The 21,401-nt window shown below is 44.1% G+C and overlaps 1 protein-coding gene across 1 annotated transcript in view; it reads left to right on the top strand.

The window, feature by feature from the left end:
* Positions 1-21,401, top strand: part of ERICH1 (glutamate rich 1) — a 1,253,926-nt gene that overhangs the window by 384,677 nt on the left and 847,848 nt on the right. Inside the window, exon 4 of the mRNA XM_044086751.1 lies at positions 2,981-3,112. Within this exon, the coding sequence (XP_043942686.1) occupies positions 2,981-3,112 (132 nt within the window). The remainder of the gene's footprint in view (positions 1-2,980; positions 3,113-21,401) is intronic.

The raw sequence follows: 21,401 nt of genomic DNA, 5'->3' as shown, positions 1-21,401 counted from the left end.
ACAACACCTGACTGGGATGTTGGACAAAGGCCTATCTTTTTTTTCTATTAAAATTCATGCCTCTGCTATTCCAGCTCATTACAATACGGATCCTCCTATTTTTTCACATCCTCTACTACAACAGTATCTCAGAGGGGCAAAGAATATAAGACCCCTTAGGAGAGCACCAGTACCTACTTGGGACCTCAATTTTGTTGTAGAAAAACTAACACTGCCTCCTTTTGAACCAGCCAGCACAGCTGATCTAAAATTCTTGTCATGGAAAACTGCTCTGCTCCTAGCAATAATTTCAGCAAGAAGAGTTTCAGAGTTACAGGCATTGATGGCTTGGAACCTTTCCTCATTTTTCACCAGGACATGGTTTCTCTAAGGACGAACCCAACATTCATGCCAAAAGTGGTCTCCAATGTGGCCTTAAACCAAACTATTAATTTGCCTACTTTCTACCCAAATCCCGAGAATAAAGGGGGAAAGACATCTGCACTCTTTGGATATTCACAGGCAGCTACGATTTTACTTGGACAAAACAAAAGCTTTCAGAAAAACTGAGCAACTGTTTGTAGCATATGCTGCAGGATCACAAGGAAAACCTATTACAAAGAAGACAATCTCCAAATGGATAGGACACTGCATCCACTTCTGTTATGCACAACATGGCAAATCTGTGCCTAAGGGCATTAGGCCTCATTCTACCAGAGCAGCAGCCACTTCAGCAGCTTTCCTCAGAGGGGTACCAACCAAAGACATATTAGAAGCTGCAACCTGGAGCTCAGTGCACACTTTTACCAAGCACTACCACCTACCTCTCTACTCCAAATCCAGAGCAGGCTTTGCCACTGCAGTTCTGCAGGGCTTGTTAGTCTCACCAAATCCAATCTAGACCCAGCCACCCTGCCTAAGCTTTGGGATTCTACGCAAGTGTAATGACTGCAACAGTGAAACACGATGAACATAGTACAGTTGCGTACCTACCATAAATGTAGATGTTCGAGTGTATTCACTGTTGCAGTCCTGGTTACCCACCCACCATCCCCCTCTTTGCTGTGACTATTCTGTACTTCTCAACTCTATACAACCTATGTGGTGTATTTGTTTTTAGAAGAAGAAAATGTTTTTAGTGATATATGCATGGTTGTTTGGCATATTTTTATCTTTACAGCCTTCATATCTGGGGGCACCTGACATCCGGGGCAAGAAAAACTGAAGAAAATGGCGTCGGTTGCAACTTTTATACCCCTGGCGCACTGACGTCAGGGAAGAGGCGGCAGCAACCGACGCCGGTTCAAGACTTTGGAACTCGGGCCAACTACGGGTCACCTGCCAGCAGGATAACCCAAGTGTAATGACTGCAACAGTGAATACACTCGAACATCTACATTTATGGTAGGTACACAACTGTACTTTACTTGGCAAACATTCTGTTACAAAAAGCATGGGAAGATGATTTCTGTATAAGAGTTAGCCTTTCAGCCAGAGATTTGCACTGCTAGTGCAGTGTTCCACAGTGTGCCATTGGATGCGATTCCTGTTGCTGTGCCTTGGTCTCTGTCTAGTACTTGAACAAGTATTATAAGCTGTATTTGCTTTCCAGATTCAAACCACCTTTTTGGAGCTACAGTTCTGAAAGCTATGATGTTTCCCTGGTGGGCAGTTGGCCTGCTTTGAATTCTGTCTATTGCATCTTGCAGCAAGCACATTTGAGTTTTTTTTTTTTTTTGCTCTCTCTGCTCCTGCTGTGTCTCAATTGTCAGTCGTCAGTTTGCCCATTGATTCCCCATCACCAGGGCGAAGGTCAGTTTGGAGGACCATCAATCAGACCACCATCAGGGGTGGTTTGAAGTTTTTTTTCCTCCCCATCCCCACTGGCATGGACTCAACAGTGGGCTGGGGGAGAAGAATGCCGCCTCCCTTCAATCAGCCCAGGCCCTCCACCTCAAGGCATGAGCAGTAAGCTCCTCAGTCTCCTTCATGAAGTTAGCACTGCCCATTGTGGCTCTAAGGGCCTGCAGTCTTGTCCATTCCCCTGGGAGAGACGCACAAGGTATGGCCCCTTCACTCCTCCACTCCCTACTTGATGCCTTCAGTGCCTTGACCGCTAACTGACCCTGGTCGCCTGTTACCCAAAATTCAAATTTTTAATTGCATTACAGTAGTAATGTGTAAGGTACTCACTGTATCTTGACTTTTGGACATAAGCTGTGATTGCAGGACAGCATTTCCATGTTGTTTTCATGTACTCTCACAAGTAGGGCACCGGTGCATTTCAGTGAAGCACTTTGGGGGAAAAATAGAAAATTCTTGTACAGCCTCCCCTGCTTCTTGGTTAGGGGATGAACCAGGACTGGGGCTATATGGAATGCTGGAATAAAAAAATCATAGACTTGGGTTAGTACCCGAGAGGCAAGTCCTGTATGTCCTACTGAGAGAATTTACATCTCAAAGCCACATTGTTATGATGAGTCCTGCATTTAACTATTATTTTTCATGGCAGAGTTCTCAACTAAAAAGGTAATGGACTAGATGTCAACTTGTCTACTTTTTATCTTTATTCAGTAACTTAGTAAGGAGTCAATTGTGTTTAGACCTGTTTTACGTATGATTTAGAAGGCCTTCTCTTGGAGTGTAAAAGAAGATACTAAACGGATGAAGCATGAGCTTTTAGATGTTGTCCGTTCATAGCACACAAAGTATCCTATAGTTTTTAAAGCCTTAAGTTTACTTTCTCCAGTATATGTCTTGAATTGTGTGTGGTCATTTCCATTGCTGTTTTTAAGTTGAGACGTGCAGCAGAACCATCTCAGTTGTGGAGATTTTACATTGGTGGGTAAGAGATAGACGATAAGCATATCATTTTGTAAGCATGAAAAACACAAATGTTTGATAGTAAAAGAAATACAACTTTGAATTAATAATGTGCTAGAAAAGTACCTTATAAATATAGACCAGTGGCAGGAGTGAAATGATAAGTTTTCTTTTCCAGATGCTGGGATTGACACACATGTACCCAGGAAAATCTATACAGTTGCTCTCCCCCCTGCTGAATATACAGCAGACCCTGCAGAGACCACAGTAGTCGGAACAGAAAGCTCAGATACTGACAAAGGCAGTAATGGTAAGAAATGCCTTATTTTCTTGCACATTTAGCAACTAGTGTATTCATCCTTACAAAGAATAAATTGTGCAGGTGACGTATTTATAAGTCCACCTCAATTACACTACTGAAAACTGAATGAGTTTTTAAGGATCTGAGTAACCTCTGCATTAAGCTTAACTGTGAAGAAAATCAATAGTGTTTTTTTTTTTTTTGCTGACTGAAGTAAGGTCTAAAGGATTATCCATTTCTCTGTAGCAAGGTTTGGAAATGTAGCTGGATCTCATTAGGAGAGAAACCCCTTCCAGCTTTTAGAACAATGTTGATCTACGATGCCCTTTAAGGCCACATGTTTGTGTTTTGTTTCACATTTTAATTAGTTTCTTTTTATTGAGCTTTCTCATGAGTCTTTGCTTTATTTTTTCTTGCTAACAGTATATAAAAACTTTTTGTAAGTCTTCCCGTTTTTAATCTGCAGTTGCTGTTTGCACTTTGTGAATATATATTTGCTGATTACTTTGTTGCATTTTCAACTATTGAACGAACCATAGTGTCATTTACATTGATATCACATCAGAATTACAATGCAGCTAAAAGTATAAACATTGTATAAAATGAACACATAGCCACATTATTGCATTGTAAGGGTTTTCATATAATTAATACATTGAAGGTCGTCTGAAGGAAGTGACTGAAGTGAGAGGTGGAGAGAGGAAAAAAGCTGAAAGGAAGAAAGGTGAGACATGTTTACTAATGAGCTGAGAATGATGTGGAGAGTCAGACTGAGCAAATAAGTTCTCTTAAATGAAGAAAAGAACGTGAAGGCGCAATTTAATGATGAAGCTGGTAAGCAGATGAAAGAAGTAAAGCAGCTGTAATAAGTGATTCGTAATTATTTTCTATCTGGATGTCAGAGGCCAGTTTCATCCAGTCACAAAGATCATGTGAAAGTCTTGCTTTAAATAAAAGTGATATTAAATAGCGATGTGATAAAGGAGTGATATGTTTGATTAGGAGATGGATACTACATGATAAAGGCATGTAGCATAAATGGCATAAGTTCTAAATATGGTAGATTTATTTCCTCCAAGGACTTCTTAAATCTTTTGTGTATGACATAAGCCAAAAAAAAAAGAAAAAAAGTTACATATGAATGTGAGGTGAGTGTTTCGATGAAAGCAACGTATTAAACGGGCACGTCATTGCTCATTTTGCATGTGTCTGTGAAAATTTTGTTCACAGCAAGCACAGATGCAAGTGTTTTAGCTCTAGCCTCTACAGGTACATTGATGTATTTTATTTCCATCTCTTAACCAGATTAGAGCACTTATCCCCATGGTCAATTTTCAGACTGTGCCTGGAACGTTGTCTAGTTAAGTGACTTGCTTAAAGTCGCACAGTAGGCAAATGGAGGCTGAGGGAATCAAACTCTGATACAGGAACCAACTTGTTAATCCTTTTGAAGTTTGAATGTTTTTATTGAAGTTAAATTACTTAAAGTGTACGGATCTTTATGTGCAGTATAACTGTCATAGCTAATGTGGTAGTTTGTGTTCCTTTTCATGTTTGTGAATTGTTTCAGTGTGTGTGCACATTACCTTTTTGTTTTTCTGCTGTATGCCTTCTCACAGACAAACCATTGGCAGTATCCAAGCAGAAGATTCTTGTTATGAATAGCTTTAATTATGCCAGGGTACTCCTTAGGTTTTGCAGCTCCTATCAGCTGTGTATATTGATTGACATTTCATTTTTTGCTTTCAGATTTTGCTGAAACAGCTCAAAAATGGATGCCACCATACCTCTCAACTGTACAGATTTTTCTGTCTTATTTTTGTTCTCTTCCACATAAAAGTTGTGGTTTTCTGGGAAATAAAATTAATTGAGGCTCAAAGTCACTAGATAATGTCTGACATTTGAATATCAGACTTTATATTCTCCAGAACATGCACGCCAGTGCAAAACACGTTATTCTCACAACTTTTCTATGCTTGTAAGAGCAATATTAAAGATCTGTCCCTGTTTTTGGGCCTTTGTCGTCCCCCCATTATTTTTGCCTTGGTCCAGATTTTTTCTGCTAAGAAGTTGAGAGGTATGGCTGCCCTGTTTCTGGCATAAGCATTTCCTTTAAATATGTTTGTCATCATCTGAGTGTTAATTCTGTAAATGGTCAAGAACCATGATGGTCTTGTTTTCTCCGATATCATCCTTGATATCCTTCCTTTTCACTGTTGCAGTATTCATTACAATTGTGATCCCATGCCAAGGGTGGCCAATGTCCGACCAGTATACTAAAGCCTTTAGGTTACTTTAAGGTACGCCGCATGTCACACGTGTGCTTCTTGCATAGCATAAGGCATAAAGGTCATATCCTGATGTACCATCCTCAGAAATTCTTTGCCTCCAGTCTGCCATCTCTTGATCCTCTGTCTGAATGCCCGTTCCATTTTTGGTTCACCAACCCGTTACAGATAAGTGCCCGTTGGGGTTTTGGTTGTCTTGTCTTTCTTTTACTATATTGTTGCTTGTGGGGTTTCATGTCATCCAGGAAGGGTAAATACAAGTGTGGGAGACAGATTCCCCATAAAGACCATCACAAATAGTGTCTGTTTTGTCTTGGAGCTTTGCACGGCCGTACTTCCTATTCTTTCAGGCCTTTGTTCCCAAGACCCTTCGTAGTAGGCTTTCTTCTTTGGCGTTTTATCTTGAGAATCAGCATTTTAAGCTTCTTGATAAAGACACAATGAAGGAAACTTCCCGCTCTGAGGAACAGCCGTGTGGGAAGAAAGCCAAGAAATTTAGCCAGAATCTTCTGCTGTTCAGCCTCTGCTGGATGTCAGTCCCAAAGTGATTGATACCCCCAAGGGTTGCCCAGCTTTATCTTTGAATTCTTCTGCCATGACTGTGTTGGAGGCTGGCTAGGATCCGACCTTAAGCATGTCTGAGGAGGCATTGCAGGTGTCTGCTTCAGACGTTCAGGGGGAACCCGTAGCTGATTTTCTCTGAGGGGCCTAGAGCTGTTCCTCAAATTTTAGTCAGAGAAGTTCTCCCTACTACAATTATTGAATGCCGCCCAGGGTCAGAGCCTTCTAAATTTTATAAGGCGGACGTCCTATTGAAGAAAAAGCAAAAAACTAAACATATTTCCTCAGCTCTTAAGGATCCACAGGTTGAATGGCAGTCCTTCACTTAGGGATTGTTTTGTGCTTTGATGGCTTTAAAACCTCCTTGCGGAGTTTCTGTTCCAGCTCACCACTGGTCCTCAATCCCTTTTAAGAGACCCAGAGAACAGGATTCGTCTGAGGAGGCGGCAGCTAATTCAGATGAGGAATCCCTTGCTTACTCCTCCCAGATTCCCTTTCCTTTGGATTATGGATTGGAGGAAGAAGAATTTACCAGTCCTGATACTCCCTTTGAAGAGATTTCTTTTGGGGACACCGTGTCTCTAGGATGATAGAATTCTTTAAATGGGACTGTGGTCAAGTTTCTGAGATACAAGAAAGGTGTTATGAGCTACTGCAACTGGATTCTCCCAGATATTCTGCTGTCCCTCCTATTTTGGCTGCTTTGTTGGATGCCTTTTCTAATGCCTCTAAGGCTCCAGATTTTCAGCTCCTCTGTTCTCAAGAAACCGGATAAATTTTATAGGGTGCCTGAGGACTGTAAATTTTAGTACAAGTGTCCTTCTGCTGACCTCCTCACTGGTGTCTATAGCTTCAGACAAGCCATCTCAATTGCTTCCTTTCCATGGTTCTGTTATCTATATCAGAAGGCAGCAACACAGGGGAAGGCTAGGCAAGAAGTTCTATACTTTTGCTACCTTGGCTTTTAGGGCTAATTATCAAACCCATATATCCAGGTACTTGTTGGTTCTACTTTCACAGGCCTTTCATGTGATTTCTGATCTTCCAGACTCTGAAGGCAAAACTTGTGCCCTTTCCCTGTTATTCACTTCCTCCCAGGTAGCTTGCCATTCCATCAAGTGTAGTTATGATGCAGCAGATGCTTCCTCTAGGGCTGCTGCTTCTGGGTCTGTGATGAAGAGATATTCTTGGCTTCAGCTTCAACCTTTGCCTGATGATGATTAGCCTAAGTTGATGGATGCTTCTCTAGGTAATAAACACTTGTTTGGCGAAGCTGCTGCTTTGTTTACGTCCCTTCAGGATAGGGGCAAGGCTTTACAGGAACTTAAACATGTATTTGTTTCTCTGTGCCTAAATTTCAGAGAAGTTACCCCAATAAGCCAGCCTTTGTTCGCAGACAGTCTCGCTCTCCTAAGGGCAAAAAGGGTGGCAAGCGGGCTCCTCCTGCGAAGACTGTTCAGACTTCTGTGCCTTAGAAGTTTCCTTTTCTGGATAAACCAGTTGCTGTCTGACTATCCAATTCTTCTCAGGCATTTTCCTCTTTCTCTTCGTCTACCCCCCCCCTTCCTGTTAGGTTAAAGATTAGTCAGGATTCCTGGGTTCTTTCCATTATCCACAGGGGTATTTCATGGTCTGGAAATCTGTTCCCCCTTTTATGGGAATTACTCAGCCCTCTCAGGAGCAGCTGTCCTTCTTTCCTGGGGTGCTTCAAGATCCTTTGACTCAGGGTACTATTCAGGAGGTGCTTGTGTTCCAAAGGGGAAGGGAGTTTTACTCCAGGATGTTTCTGGTGCCCTGGAAAGAAGGTACCTGGAGACCAGTCATAGACCTCTCTCATCTAAACACTTTTATGAAGGTGCCCTGCTTTTGAATGTTGTCCCTTTGGACTTTATTCCCTCTTTTGCTTCTTCAGGCTTATATGGTGTGTCTGGATTTCAAGGATATTTATCTTCTTATCCCCTGTTCATCCCTTTTTCAGGAAGTTTGTATGTTTCTCTGTTGCTTCCTGACATTTTCAGTTCTCTGCTTTGCCTTTTGGCCTTTCTACTGCTCCAAGGGTATTCACCAAATGCCTTGCTCCTGTGATCGCTTTTTGCAGGCTTCGGGGGATCCAAGTCTTTCCTTACTTGAATGACCTTCTGATGTCCTTCAAGGATGCATCTGCAGTCCTTACAAATGGGTTGTCCTGTCGTCAGGCAGCCCTTCGGTCGGCCGGATTCCAAAGTCTGGGTCTGGCCTCGGCTGGTGTCGCACTTCACCCGACGTCATAGCTGCAGTTCTTCGGGTATAAAGGCATCAGTCGACGCCATTTTCCTCAGTCTTTCTTGCCGCGTGGCGCCCGAAGCAGAAGCTGTTCGCAAGTGCCGGTCGGTCAGAACCAGAGGTTACTACAACAAGTACCAAAGACTTCTAAAAAGCTAAGTACCCCGTTGGGGACTCTTTCTTGCCTCAGCCGATGTCAGAAAAAGTGAATAACTGTTTAAATTGTGGGAAACAAATACCTCATAAAGATTTCCACTCTTACTGCTTACCTTGCTTAGGCCCAGACCACGACGTAGCAGCTTGTCTAGCCTGTGCTTCTTTCAACCGACGAACGCTTAGACGTCGGTCTGAATTTGCTGAAGAGTTTTTCGCCCGCTTTTGCTTACATTATGCCGTCGGATACTCCGACTACGCAAATTTCTAAAAAACGCAAGGAAAAGGACCGACACTCGCTGTCCGCGGTTTCGGCCGAAACCACGGTTAAGCCAACCGCGAGTGTCTCGGTTTCAGCTGAAACCGAGTCCACGGTTCTTCCTTCGGCCGAAAGCTTGCCACTTACCGAGGCCTCATCCAGCTTGGCTGAATCTGCTACTGAAATCCCACCTGCTCCTGCAGATTCACAGGATTTATCAGATACTATCCCTTTGGATATTTCTACCCCTGCACGTGGAGCTGCTAGGCCTCCTGCATCCATGTCGATTAAGGCCTTTGCCAGGGCTAAAGCAGCAAAACTACCAAAACTGTGCCTGCTAAGACCCCTCTCACAGGCCCAGTTCTAGTTCACAAATGCTTAGTCTAGCAGAGGATCTCATTTCTTTGATCCGGGATCCCAACCACATCCAGCCAGGGCCTCTCACCTACCTCCAGAGCAGAGGACTAGAGTAGAGCCCCCTGCGCCAGTTTCTTCAGATGGCTCCTCTGATGAATCAGATAATTCAGCCCCTCCGGAGGCCCTTTTCTCCTTATGAGGACTCTGATGCAGAAGAGTCCATTCCTTCTGCCTCTCCGCCTGAGGAATTTTCTTTTGGGGAAACCTTGCATGCTATGAGGGAACAATTTCAATGGCAGGGCCAGGATTTTTCAGACTCTAGGAAAAGGCTTAGAACCTTTTTGCATTTGCCACAGCATAGGCCTTTAGCCATTCCTCCAGTACTTACTGTTGTGGATGATGCTTTTAATGATGCTTGTACTGCTCCTGATTCTCTTCCTCCGCCCCTGCTAAGCCCGATAGGTACTACAGGGTTCGGACACACATTATCATTTGTATAAGGCCCTTTGCAGATCCGAAACTATCTCCCAGGGACCCAAGGCTGTAGCAACTACAAAAACCCCTCCCTCTGAAAGGGAATCTAGGGCCTTAGAGATGGGGTAAAAAGTTTACACTTCTGCTACTCTTTCAGCTAGGGCCTTGAACTGTCAATTCCACATGATTCAGTATCAGGAATTTATGTTAGACCAGTTAACTAAACTGTCCTCGGATGAACCATTAGACAAAAAATCTGTACAGGAAATGGTACATAACATTCAGCAGGTCAGTAATCATTCCTTAAAATGCGGCTATGATGCACTGGAGGCTTCCTTTAGATCAGCCATGACTGGCACAGTGATCAGAAGACATGCATGGTTAAAAGAACAGTCCTTACCAGACCATGTTAAATCAAAGCTCCTAGATGCTCCCATGGATAAGCTCAATTTGTTTGGCTCCCCTGCACAGCAGGTGCTGAAGAAGGTGGAAGAAAGCAAAATCTGTCCAGACAGTCAAGGATTTCTTGCAGGTCCAGCCTCCAAGGTTTAGCAGGAACTGGCCTTCCAAGAATTGGTCCTTTCCAGACACCTCCAGAGCTCCGAGAGGCAGGAATAGGCGCTCAAGAGGCAGGGGTCAATCCAGAGGTGCCTACAGGGGACGTCAGTGGCAGGCTAACAACCAGCGAGGTACAGCCACAGATCCAGCCACCACCACCACATCAACAGGACAATCACAGTGACTTGGCTCTGGCACCGCCTACCAGGGAACAACTAGAGGCACCCTTAGGTGGGAAGCTAGCCTTATTTTCAGTAAACTGGCATTACATCACAGGAGACAAATGGATTTTACAGACAATAGACCAAGGTTACAGGTTTCACTTCCATACTCTACCAAGGAAGAGAGGAATGCCAAACCTACCTCCAAATCAGAAGACAGAAGCTCTAGAACAAATAACTCACTTACTAAGGATGAGAGCTGTAGAAAGGGTACCATCTATGGAACAAGGGCAAGGATTTTACTCCAGACTTTTCCTGGTACCAAGAAAAGAAAACCAATGGAGGCCTATTCTCGACCTGTCCGCTTTAAACACATACCTCATTGTTCCAAAATTCAAAATGCTGACCCTACAGCAGCTTCTTCCCATGCTGGGCAAGGAGTCTTGGCTGGTAACTCTAGATCTCAAGGAGGCATACCTGCACGTCCCCATACGACCAAATTGCAGAAGATACCTCAGATTTCTTGCAGGATCAGAGCATTATCAATTCTCAGCATTGCCCTTTGGCTTATCTACTGCCCAGAGTATTCACAAAATGCCTGGCATCAGTAATTGCTCATTGCAGGCTTCAGGAATTCAAATTTACCCTTACCTGGATGACTGCCTGTTACAAGCGGACAACAAAGACAAATTAACAAAAGATTTGCAAAGGGTCATTCATCTACTACAAGCCCTGGGATACACAGTCAATATAAAAAGTCAAGGCTGATACCATCCCAAAGGATAACCTTCTTGGGTGCAGATCTGGACACATCAAAACAAATGGCATTCCTGACAGTAGAAAAACAGGAGCAACTCCCTTTCTACTTCATGGCATTAACAAAGCAGAACCAGCTAACAGCAAGAAAAGTCCTGCAAGCTCTCGGTTACATGGCATCCTGCATAATATTGATTCCACATGCCAGACTACATATGAGAAAGTTACAGTGGTACCTAAGGAATTTATGGTCTCCGCACAAGCACAGCCTAGAAACCCAAATTCCAATAATTCCATGCCTGAAACAAGAATTCCAATGGTGGGCTCAGGCCTGTCAAACAAACAAGGGACTGCCCTTCCACAGCACTCAACCAAGCCAGACCATCACAACAGACTCTTCAGACCTCGGTTGGGGGGCATACATGCTGGACAAGTGCATACAGGGCTTATGGACTCAAGACCAGCTGCACCTACACATAAATCAAAAGGAAATGCTGGCAGTAAAACTGGCAATTCAGGCATTCAGACCATTTCTTCAACAGGGACAACTGCTGATAAGGACGGACAACACCGCAGTTATGTGGTACATCAACAAACAGGGAGGCACTCATTCATACCCTCTATGCCGGATGGCAATGGACCTCTGGAATGTGGCACTGAGCTTCAACATTCAGTTACAAGCAATTTTTGTGCCAGGAAAAGAAAATATACTAGCAGACATCCTAAGCAGGACTGCCACGGATGCCCACGAATGGATGCTGCATCCGGACATCTTCAAAACCATTGCAAGGAAATGGGGACTACCAGAAATAGACTTATTTGCATCCCCACACAATCACCAACTGAAAAAATTCTGCACAAGGACGTACCACCCACTTGCTTGGAAAGTGGACTCCCTATCCTTCAGTTGGAAAAACCTGACAGCATATGCATTCCCACCTCTTCCTTTGATGCACAAGGTGCTATTGAAGATCAAAGAAGACCGTCCAAGGATCATCCTGATAGCTCCAGACTGGCCAAGGCAACATTGGTACCCATTACTGAGGAGTATGTCTCGGAACAAATATGGCCTCTGCCCCTAGTTCCCTTGCTGTTAACACAGAACAACTTCAAAAACCTTGCATCCAAACCTAAAAACAATGCAGCTGGCTGACTGGAACATTGCATAAGACCAAATAACCCAGATTTATCTCAAAGGGTTAAAGACATTATCTTGGAGGCTCGCAGACCCTCAACAAGAAAAAATTATTCAGCAAAATGGAAAAGATATCTCATTTGGAGTACAGCAAAAGGAGAGAATGTGTCACTGGTAAACATAGCTAACATCCTGGAATACTTGGCAGAGCTCTTCCACAACGGCCTGTCCTATTCTTCCATTAAGATTCATGCATCAGCCATTTCAGCAGAGTACAACTTGGATCCTCCAGTCTTCTCACATCCTCTGCTCAGGCAGTTTCTGCGAGGAATTAAAAATGTAAAACCACCTAGGAAGCCACCATTGCCAGCATGGGACTTGAACTTTGTGCTAGAAAAGTTGACACTACCTCCTTTCGAACCAGCAGCAACAGCAGAATTACAATACTTCTCATGGAAAACTGCTTTCCTGCTTGCAATCACTTCAGCAAGAAGGGTATCTGAGCTACAGGCATTAATGGCAGTACAGCCCTTCCTGATCTTCCATCAAGATAGAGTGTCCATGAGAACTAATCCTACTTTTATGCCAAAGGTGGTCTCCAGGGTATCTTTAAATCAAGCTATCCACCTACCTACATTCTTCCCCAACCCACAGAACAGGGGAGAAAGACTGTTGCATACCTTGGATGCACATAGACAATTATGTTACTACCTGGACAGGACCAAGAGCAACAGAAAAACTGACCAGCTACTGGTAGCATATGCAACAGGAATGGAAGGAAAAGCAATTTCAAAACAGACAATCTCTAAGTGGATAGGAAATTGCATTAGATTTTGTTACTCCTACCGTGGAAAACTCCAGAAAACATCAGGCCTCACTCTACAAGGGCTACAGCCACTACCACAGCTTTTTTACGAGGAGTGGCTACCAAAGACATTTTAGAGGCTGCTACTTGGAGCTCCGTGCATACATTTGCCAAGCATTATAATTTACCTTTATACTCCAGATCCCGAGCAGGTTTTGCCACTGCTGTTTTGCAAGGGATCTTAACTACACCATAATCTTATTTCTCCTCCTCCCCCAGTTTGGCTATGGTATTCTACCCATTTGTAAGGACTGCAGATGCATCCTTGAAGGACATAGTACAGTTTTGTACCTACCATAAATGTAGATGTCCGATAGGCATGCATCTGCAGTCAGGATTACCCACCCTCCTTCCCTCTGTGGTACTCCTAGGGTATTTGCCCATCTTGTAGCTAGCTGGGGGAATCTATTATGGTGTATTTGTTTGTATATATGTACATACATGCTTATTTTTTGTTTGCTCTCTACTATTTGGAACCATTTGCATTTATCCAAATTTAGCCTTCCTAGAGGGCACCTGGCATCTGGGGCAAGAAACACTGAGGAAAATGGCGTCGGCTGATGTCTTTATACCCGAAGAACTGCAGCTATGACGTCGGGTGAAGTGCGACACCAGCTGAGGCCAGACCCAGACTTTGGAATCCGGCCGACCAAAGGGCTGCCTGACGACAGGACAACCCATTTGTAAGGACTGCACATGCATGCCTATCGGACATCTACATTTATGGTAGGTACAAAACTGTACTTTTTAGCCATCCTCTCCAGAGATCTTGTTGCAAAATCTTCATTTTGCCATATCCCTTCTGCAGAGCGTGGGGTTCACAATAAATTTCAAAAGTATTTTTCCTGACTCTTTCCCAGGACCATGTTTTTCTGGGGTGCAGGATCCAAAATGTTCCTATGCTGGCATCCCTGCCTCCTCCCAAGGCCTTAACACACATTTTCTTTTTTTTCAAATTCTTCATCCTCTGGCCTTTTTAACAGCCAGAGAATTTATGAGAGCTCTGAGGTTTATGGCTTCTACCATTCATATGCTCCTTCTGGCCAAACTCCACATGAGAAAGTTTCAGTGGTTTCTGAAGTTAGTTTGGCTTCAACATGTGCATCCCCTTGAATTAGTAGATGTCCTTCAAGGATGCATCTGCAGTCATAACAAATGGGTTGTCCTGTCGTCAGGCAGCCCTTCGGTCGGCCGGATTCCAAAGTCTGGGTCTGGCCTCGGCTGGTGTCGCACTTCACCCGACGTCATCTCTGCTGGTCTTCGGGTATAAAGGCATCAGCCGACACCATTTTCCTCAGTCTTTCTTGTCGCGTGGCGCCCGAAGCAGAAGCTGTTCGCAAGTGCCGGTCGGTCAGATCCAGAGATTACTACTACTGAATACTACTTCGAAGACTTCTAAAAAGCTAAGTACCCCGTTGGGGACTCTTTCTTGCCTCAGCCGATGTCAGAAAAAGTAAATAACTGTTTAACTTGTGGGAAACAAATACCTCATAAAGATTTCCACTCTTACTGCTTACCTTGTTTAGGCCCAGACCACGCCGTAGCAGCCTGTTTAGCCTGTGCTTCCTTCAACCGACGAACGCTTAGGCGCCGGTCGGAGTTTGCTGAACAGTTTTTCGGCTCAGATTTTGCGTACATTATGCCGCCGGATCCTCCGACTACTCAAATTGTTAAAACGCAAAGAAAAGACCGACACTCGCGGTCCGCGGTTTCAGCGAAACCACGGTTAAGCAAATCATGAGTGTCTCGGTTTCGGCCGAAACCGAGCAAACGGGTCAATCTTCAGCCGAATCCATGACTACTACTGAGGCTCCTGCTACCCTAGTTGAATCGGCCTCTGAAGTTTTGCCTACTAATGTGGTTCCTAGTGAATTATCAGACACCATCCCTTTGGATGTCTCTACCCCAGCACGTGGTGCTGGTAGGCCTCCTGCAGCCATGTCTATTAAGGCCATTGCCAGGGCTAAAGCAGCCAAAACTGCTAAATCAGTGCCTGTTAAGCCCCCCTCACACAGGCCCAGTTCCAGTTCACAAATGCTTACTCTGGCAGAGGATCTCATCTCTTTAATTAGGGGATCCCAATCTCACCCAGACAGGGCCTCTCAGCCTCCAGAAAAGAGACCTAGAGCAGAACCCCCAGAGCCAGTGCCCTCTGATGATTCTTCGGATGACTCAGACATTACAGACCATCCAGAGGCTCCTTTTTCTACTTATGAAGATTCCGATGCTGAAGAATCTATTCCATCTGCCTCTCCACCAGAGGAATTTTCCTTTGGGGAAACCTTACATGCCATGAGAGAACAATTCCAATGGCAGGGACAAGATTTCTCAGATTCAAGAAAAAGGCTTAGGACCTTTCTACACTTACCACAACATAGGCCCTTAGCTATACCTCCTGTTCTGCCTGTTGTGGATGATGCATTTAATGATGTTTGCACTGCTCCTGATACTTTACCTCCAGCCCCTGCCAAACCAGATAGGTTTTACAGGGTACCAGACACTCATCACCACCTATACAAGGCCCCACTTGCAGATCCTGAGACTATCTCCCAGGGGCCTAAGGCAGTAGCCGACCTCAGCAAAAACCCTCCCTTCTGAAAGGGAATCCAGATCCTTAGAGAGATTGGGGAAAAAAGTTTACACCTCTGCTACTCTCTCAGCTAGAGCTTTGAACTGTCAGTTTCATATGATCCAACATCAAGAGTTTATGCTTGATCAGTTAACTAAGAAACTGTCCTCTGATGACTCCTTAGATAAGAAATATGTTTTAGAAATGGTGAATAACATTCAGCAGGTTAGTAACCATTCTTTAAAATGTGGCTATGATGCACTGGAGGCTTCATTTAGATCAGCCATGACTGGCACAGTTATAAGAAGGCATGCATGGTTGAAAGAACAGGTCTTGCCGGATCATGTTAAAGCAAAGCTGTTAGATGCTCCTATGGATAAGGCCAGTCTATTTGGTACTCCTGCTCAGCAAGTAATGAAGAAAATGGAAGAGAAGGCAAAATCTGTACAAACAGTTAAGGATTTCTTACAGGTTCAGCCCCCAAGGTTTAGCAGGATCTGGCCTTCCAAAAATTGGTCCTTTCCAGACTCCTCAAAATCTCAGAGAGGCAGGAATAGACGTTCCAGAGGCAGAAATCAATCCAGAGGAGGTGCCTACAGAGGACGCCAGTGGCAAGGCAATAACCAGCGAGGCACAGACACAACCACTGCCACTGCAACAGGACAATCACAGTGACTTGGCTCTGACACCGCCTACCAGGGAACAAACAGCAGCACCTTTAGGCGGAAAGTTAGCCTTATTTTCAAAAAATTGGCACTATATCACAAAAGACAAGTGGATTTTGCAAACCATAGACCAAGGCTACAGGTTTCACTTCCACACCTTACCAGTAAAAAGAGGAATGCCAAACTTGCCTCCAAATCAAAAAACAGAAGCTCTAAAGCAGATAGCTCAATTAACAAAGATGAGAGCTGTGGAAAGAGTACCACTAACAGAACAGGGCAAAGGATCCTACTCCAGACTTTTCCTAGTACCAAGAAAAGAGAAAAGTTGGAGACCTATTCTCGACCTGTCCGTCTTAAACACATTCATCATTGTCCCAAAATTCAAAATGCTGACCCTACAGCAACTTCTTCCCATGCTGGGCAAGGAGTGTTGGCTGGTAACTCTAGATCTCAAGGAGGCATACCTGCACATCCCCATACGACCAAATTGCAGAAGATACCTCAGATTTCTTGCAGGATCAGAGCATTATCAATTCTCAGCATTGCCCTTTGGCTTATCTACTGAGCCCAGAGTATTCACAAAATGCCTGGCATCAGTAATCGCTCATTGCAGGCTACAGGGAATCCAAATTTATCCATACCTGGACGACTGCCTGATACAAGCGGACAACAAAAGCAAGCTGACAAAAGACTTACAAAGAGTCATTTGCTTACTACAAGCCCTGGGATACACAGTCAATTTAAAAAAGTCAAGACTGATACCATCCCAAACAAGAACATTCCTGGGTGCGGAATTGGACACAGTAAAACAGATGGCATTCCTAACTGCAGAAAAACAAGCATCATGCATAATCCTGGTCCCCCATGCCAGACTGCATATGAGAAAGCTACAGTGGTACCTCAAGAATTTATGGTCTCAACACAGGCACAGCTTAGAAACCGAAATCCCACTAATCCCATGCCTGAAACAAGAGTTCCTATGGTGGGCTCAGGCATGCCAGTCAAACCCAGGCTTGCCCTTCCACAACTTTCAAGCAAGTCAAACCATCATAACGGACGCCTCAGACCTAGGCTGGGGGGCACACATGTTGGACAAATGCATACAAGGATTATGGACTCCAGACCAGCTGCACCTGCACATAAATCAAAAATAAATGCTGGCAGTAAAACTAGCAATCCAGAATTTCAGACCATTCCTCAAGGAAGGCCATTTAATGATAAGGACAGACAACACCACAGTCATGTGGTACATCAACAAACAGGGAGGCACTCATTCATACCCCTATGCAGAATGACTCTGGACCTTTGGAATATGGCTCTGAGCTACAACATCCAGTTACAGGCAATATTTGTACCGGAAAAGAAAACACCCTAGCAGACATGTTAAGCAGAACAACCTCGGATGCTCACGAATGGATGCTACACCGGGACATCTTCAAGGCCATCACAAAGAAATGGGGAATGCCACAAATAGACCTATTCGCATCCCCACTCAATCACCAGCTCAAGAAATTCTGCACAAGGACATACCACCCACTTGCATGGAAGGTGGACTCTCTATCCTTCAGTTGGAAAGGCCTGACAGCATATGCATTTCCACCTCTTCCTTTGATGCACAAGGTACTACTGAAAATCAAAGAGGAACGTCCAAGGATAATTCTGATAGCTCCGAATTGGCCAAGACAACACTGGTATCCATTGCTGAGGAGCATGTCTCGGGGAGAATGTGGACACTACCCTGATGCCTTTGATGTTAACTCAGAACAACTACAACATCATGCATCCAAACCTAAAAACTCTGCAACTGACTGCCTGAAACATCACATAACAGAAACTAACCCAGACTTATCCCAAAGGGTTAAAGACATTATCCTTGAAGCCCGCAGACCTTCAACAAGAAGGAACTATGCAGGAAAATGGAAAAGGTTTGTCATTTGGAGTACTGAAAGAGGAAAAGATGTGTCGAAGATAGATATTGCTAACATCCTGGAGTACTTGGCAGAGCTTCTCCATACAGGCCTGTCCTATTCCTCCATCAAGATACATGCATCAGCTATTTCTGCAGAATACAGCTTGATCCCCTGTCTTCTCACATCCTCTACTCAGGCAGTTCCTCAGAGGAATCAAGAATGTAAAACCTCCTAGGAAACCACCATTACCAGCATGGGACTTGAACTTTGTGCTAGAAAAATTGACACTCCCTCCATTTGAACCAGCAGCAACTGCAGACCTTCAACACCTATCATGGAAAACTGCTTTCCTACTGGCAATTACTTCAGCAAGGAGGGTTTCGGAACTACAGGCCTTAATGGCAGTACAACCCTTCCTAATCTTCCATCAAGATAGAGTGTCCATGAGAACTAATCCTACATTTATGCCTAAGGTGGTATCCAGAGTGTCTCTAAACCAGGCAATCCACCTACCTACCTTCTTTCCCAATCCACAGAACAGGGGGGAAAGACTGCTGCATACCTTGGATGTACAATGACAGTTACGCTACTACCTGGACAGAACCAAAGGTAACAGAAAAACTGACCAGCTTTTAGTAGCCTATGCAACAGGAAGGGAAGGAAAAGCAATTTCCAAACAGACAATCTCCAAATGGATAGGAAATTGCATAAGATTCTGTTACTCCTACCATGGAAAACCAATTCCACAAAACATAAGACCTCACTCTACAAGGGCTACAGCCACTACCACAGCTTTCCTACGAGGAGTGGCAACCAAGGACATTATTGAGGCGGCTACTTGGACCTCCGTGCATACATTTGCCAAGCATTATAACTTACCTCTATACTCTAGATCCTGAGCAGGGTTTGCCACTGCTGTATTGCAAGGGATCCTAACTACACCATAATTCTTCTTCCTCCTCCCCTAGTTTGGCTATGGTATTCTACCCATTTGTTATGACTGCAGATGCATCCTTGAAGGACATAGTACAGTTTTGTACCTACCATAAATGTAGATGTCCGAACAGGATAGCATCTGCAGTCAGGATTACCCACCCTCCTTCCCCTCTGTGGTACTCCTAGGGTAATTACCCTCCTAATAGCTAGCTGGGGGGGTCTCTTATGGTGTATTTGTTTGTATATATGTACATACATGCTTATTTTTTGTGTTTGCCTTCTACCTTTTTGGAAACATTGGCATTTATCCAAATTTTAGCTTTCCAAGAGGGCAACTGGCATCTGTGGCAAGAAACACTGAGGAAAATGGCGTCGGCTGATGCCTTTATACCCGAAGACCAGCAGAGATGACGTCGGGTGAAGTGCGACACCAGCCGAGGCCAGACCCAGACTTTGGAATCCGGCCGACCGAAGGGCTGCCTGACGACAGGACAACCCATTTGTTATGACTGCAGATGCTATCCTGTTCGGACATCTACATTTATGGTAGGTACAAAACTGTACTTTCCTCTTCTGCTTGTCTCAAGAAGTAAAAGTGGTGGATTCAGTAGTTGTCTTTAAATCCAAGGGTCCATTTTCGTCTCCCTCTTCCCTCTCAGGAGCTGTTTACAGATGCTTCAGACATGGGATGGGGATGAGCTTTTGGCTCCCTAAAGGTGCAAGGTGTGTGGTCGCCTCATCTACAGAAAGAGCATGTCAGTGTCAAAGAGATGAGAACTTTTCTGCTGGCTCTTCAGAGTTTTCATCCTCTCTTCTGCCCGGGACCGCTCAAGGTGTTTACAGACAATACTACAGTGATATAGTGTGTAAACAAACAGGGGAACAAGATCTTATCTTATTTGCTGGTTAGCACTCCTGGTATGGGAGCTGGCTATCCAGTATCAAGTAACTCTTCAGGGAGTTTACATTCCCTTTGGTGAAAATACTGTGGCAGAGACTCTGAGCAGGTCTTTAACTCAATCCCATGAATGGATGCTTCACAGGAATGTGTTTCTGGATGTTGTCCACCAGTGGGGTACTCCTCAAATAGATCTTTTTGCCCCCTCTCTGAACAGACAACTTCCTCTTTTTGTGCCAGTGTCCTAGGTGATGTAGTTTGGAAGGTAATGCCCTATCTTTTTCTTGGAAGAGGATGTTTCTTTAAGCTTTCCTTCCCTTCCCCTTCCCCTCATTCCAAAAGTCCTGTTCAAAATTCAACCGGATGCTCCCAAAGTCTTGTTGGTTTCTTCCTTTTGGCTGAGACAGCATTGGTTCCTTCTTCTGCATTTAGCCAAGAGCAATCATCACAAGTTACCTCACAGAGTGGACCTACTGACGCATGACAAGGGATCTCTCATTTATCTTTACTTGCCCTCTCTTAGCTGACACTGCGGATGATAGGATTTTGATCCCACATGGACACCTTTTTTCTGAGGACATGCTTGGGGTCCTGCAGGAGGCTAGGAAACCCATTACTAGGAAATCCTAGTTATTCAAATGGAAGAGGTTTTTTATTTTGTATCTTTCAAATAACCTAGGTCCACTTGTGGATGTTAATCTAGTTCTTTATCTGTGTGAATTGCTTGATGCTGGATTGGCATATTCTTCTGTTAAGGCCCACTTATCACCAATCTCTGCTTGTCTGCCTTTATGTCCTCCTTTGGCTTCTAGATTTGAAGCTAAACAATTCCTTAAAGGTGTCCTTCATATTAAGCCTCCCAGGAAGCCTGTTCCTCCTCCCTGAGAACTTAATTTTGTTTAGAAAAAGTTAACTCAGGCTCCTTTTGAACCTGCAGCTTCAGCTTCCCTGCAACACTGCTCTTGGAAGACAGTACTTTCATTGGTCCTTACTTCTACCAGACAGGTGTCTGAGCTTCAAGCCTTTACGGCTTGTCATCCTTTTTTGGTGTTTCATAAGGACAGGGTGTCCTTGTGCACTACTTTTATGCCCAAGATAGTGAATGAGTTGTCCCTTAAGCAGTCTATTAATTTATCCACTTTTTCCCTTCTATGCAATCTGCCAGTGAGAAAGTGCTGGCCATGTTGGATATGCATAGACAACTCAGGTTTTATTTAGATAAGATTAAGACTGTTCGAAAATCTGATCAGTTATTTGTCCCCTTTCATCCTAGGTCCTTAGGATTAGCTGTGTCCAAGTAAACTTTTTCTTCTTGTATCTCTAAAGCTATTTCTTGTTGTTGTTCCTTTCATGGTAAGAGCCTTCCCTACTCTAAGACTCATTCTGCTAGAGCTGTGGCTTCTTCTGGTGCTTTTTTCAAGGGTCTGGATACTGCTTCTATTCTTGACTCATCTAGCACTGCAAGTTGGATGGAATTTCCAGAGCTAGAGC

This window comes from Protopterus annectens, chromosome 1.part1 (assembly GCF_019279795.1).
Source record: "Protopterus annectens isolate FY-2018-M chromosome 1.part1, PAN1.0, whole genome shotgun sequence".
In the NCBI taxonomy this organism is placed as follows: domain Eukaryota; kingdom Metazoa; phylum Chordata; order Ceratodontiformes; family Protopteridae; genus Protopterus; species Protopterus annectens.
Note: the sequence above shows the minus strand (reverse complement) of the source record. Positions and strands in the feature narration are given on the sequence as shown.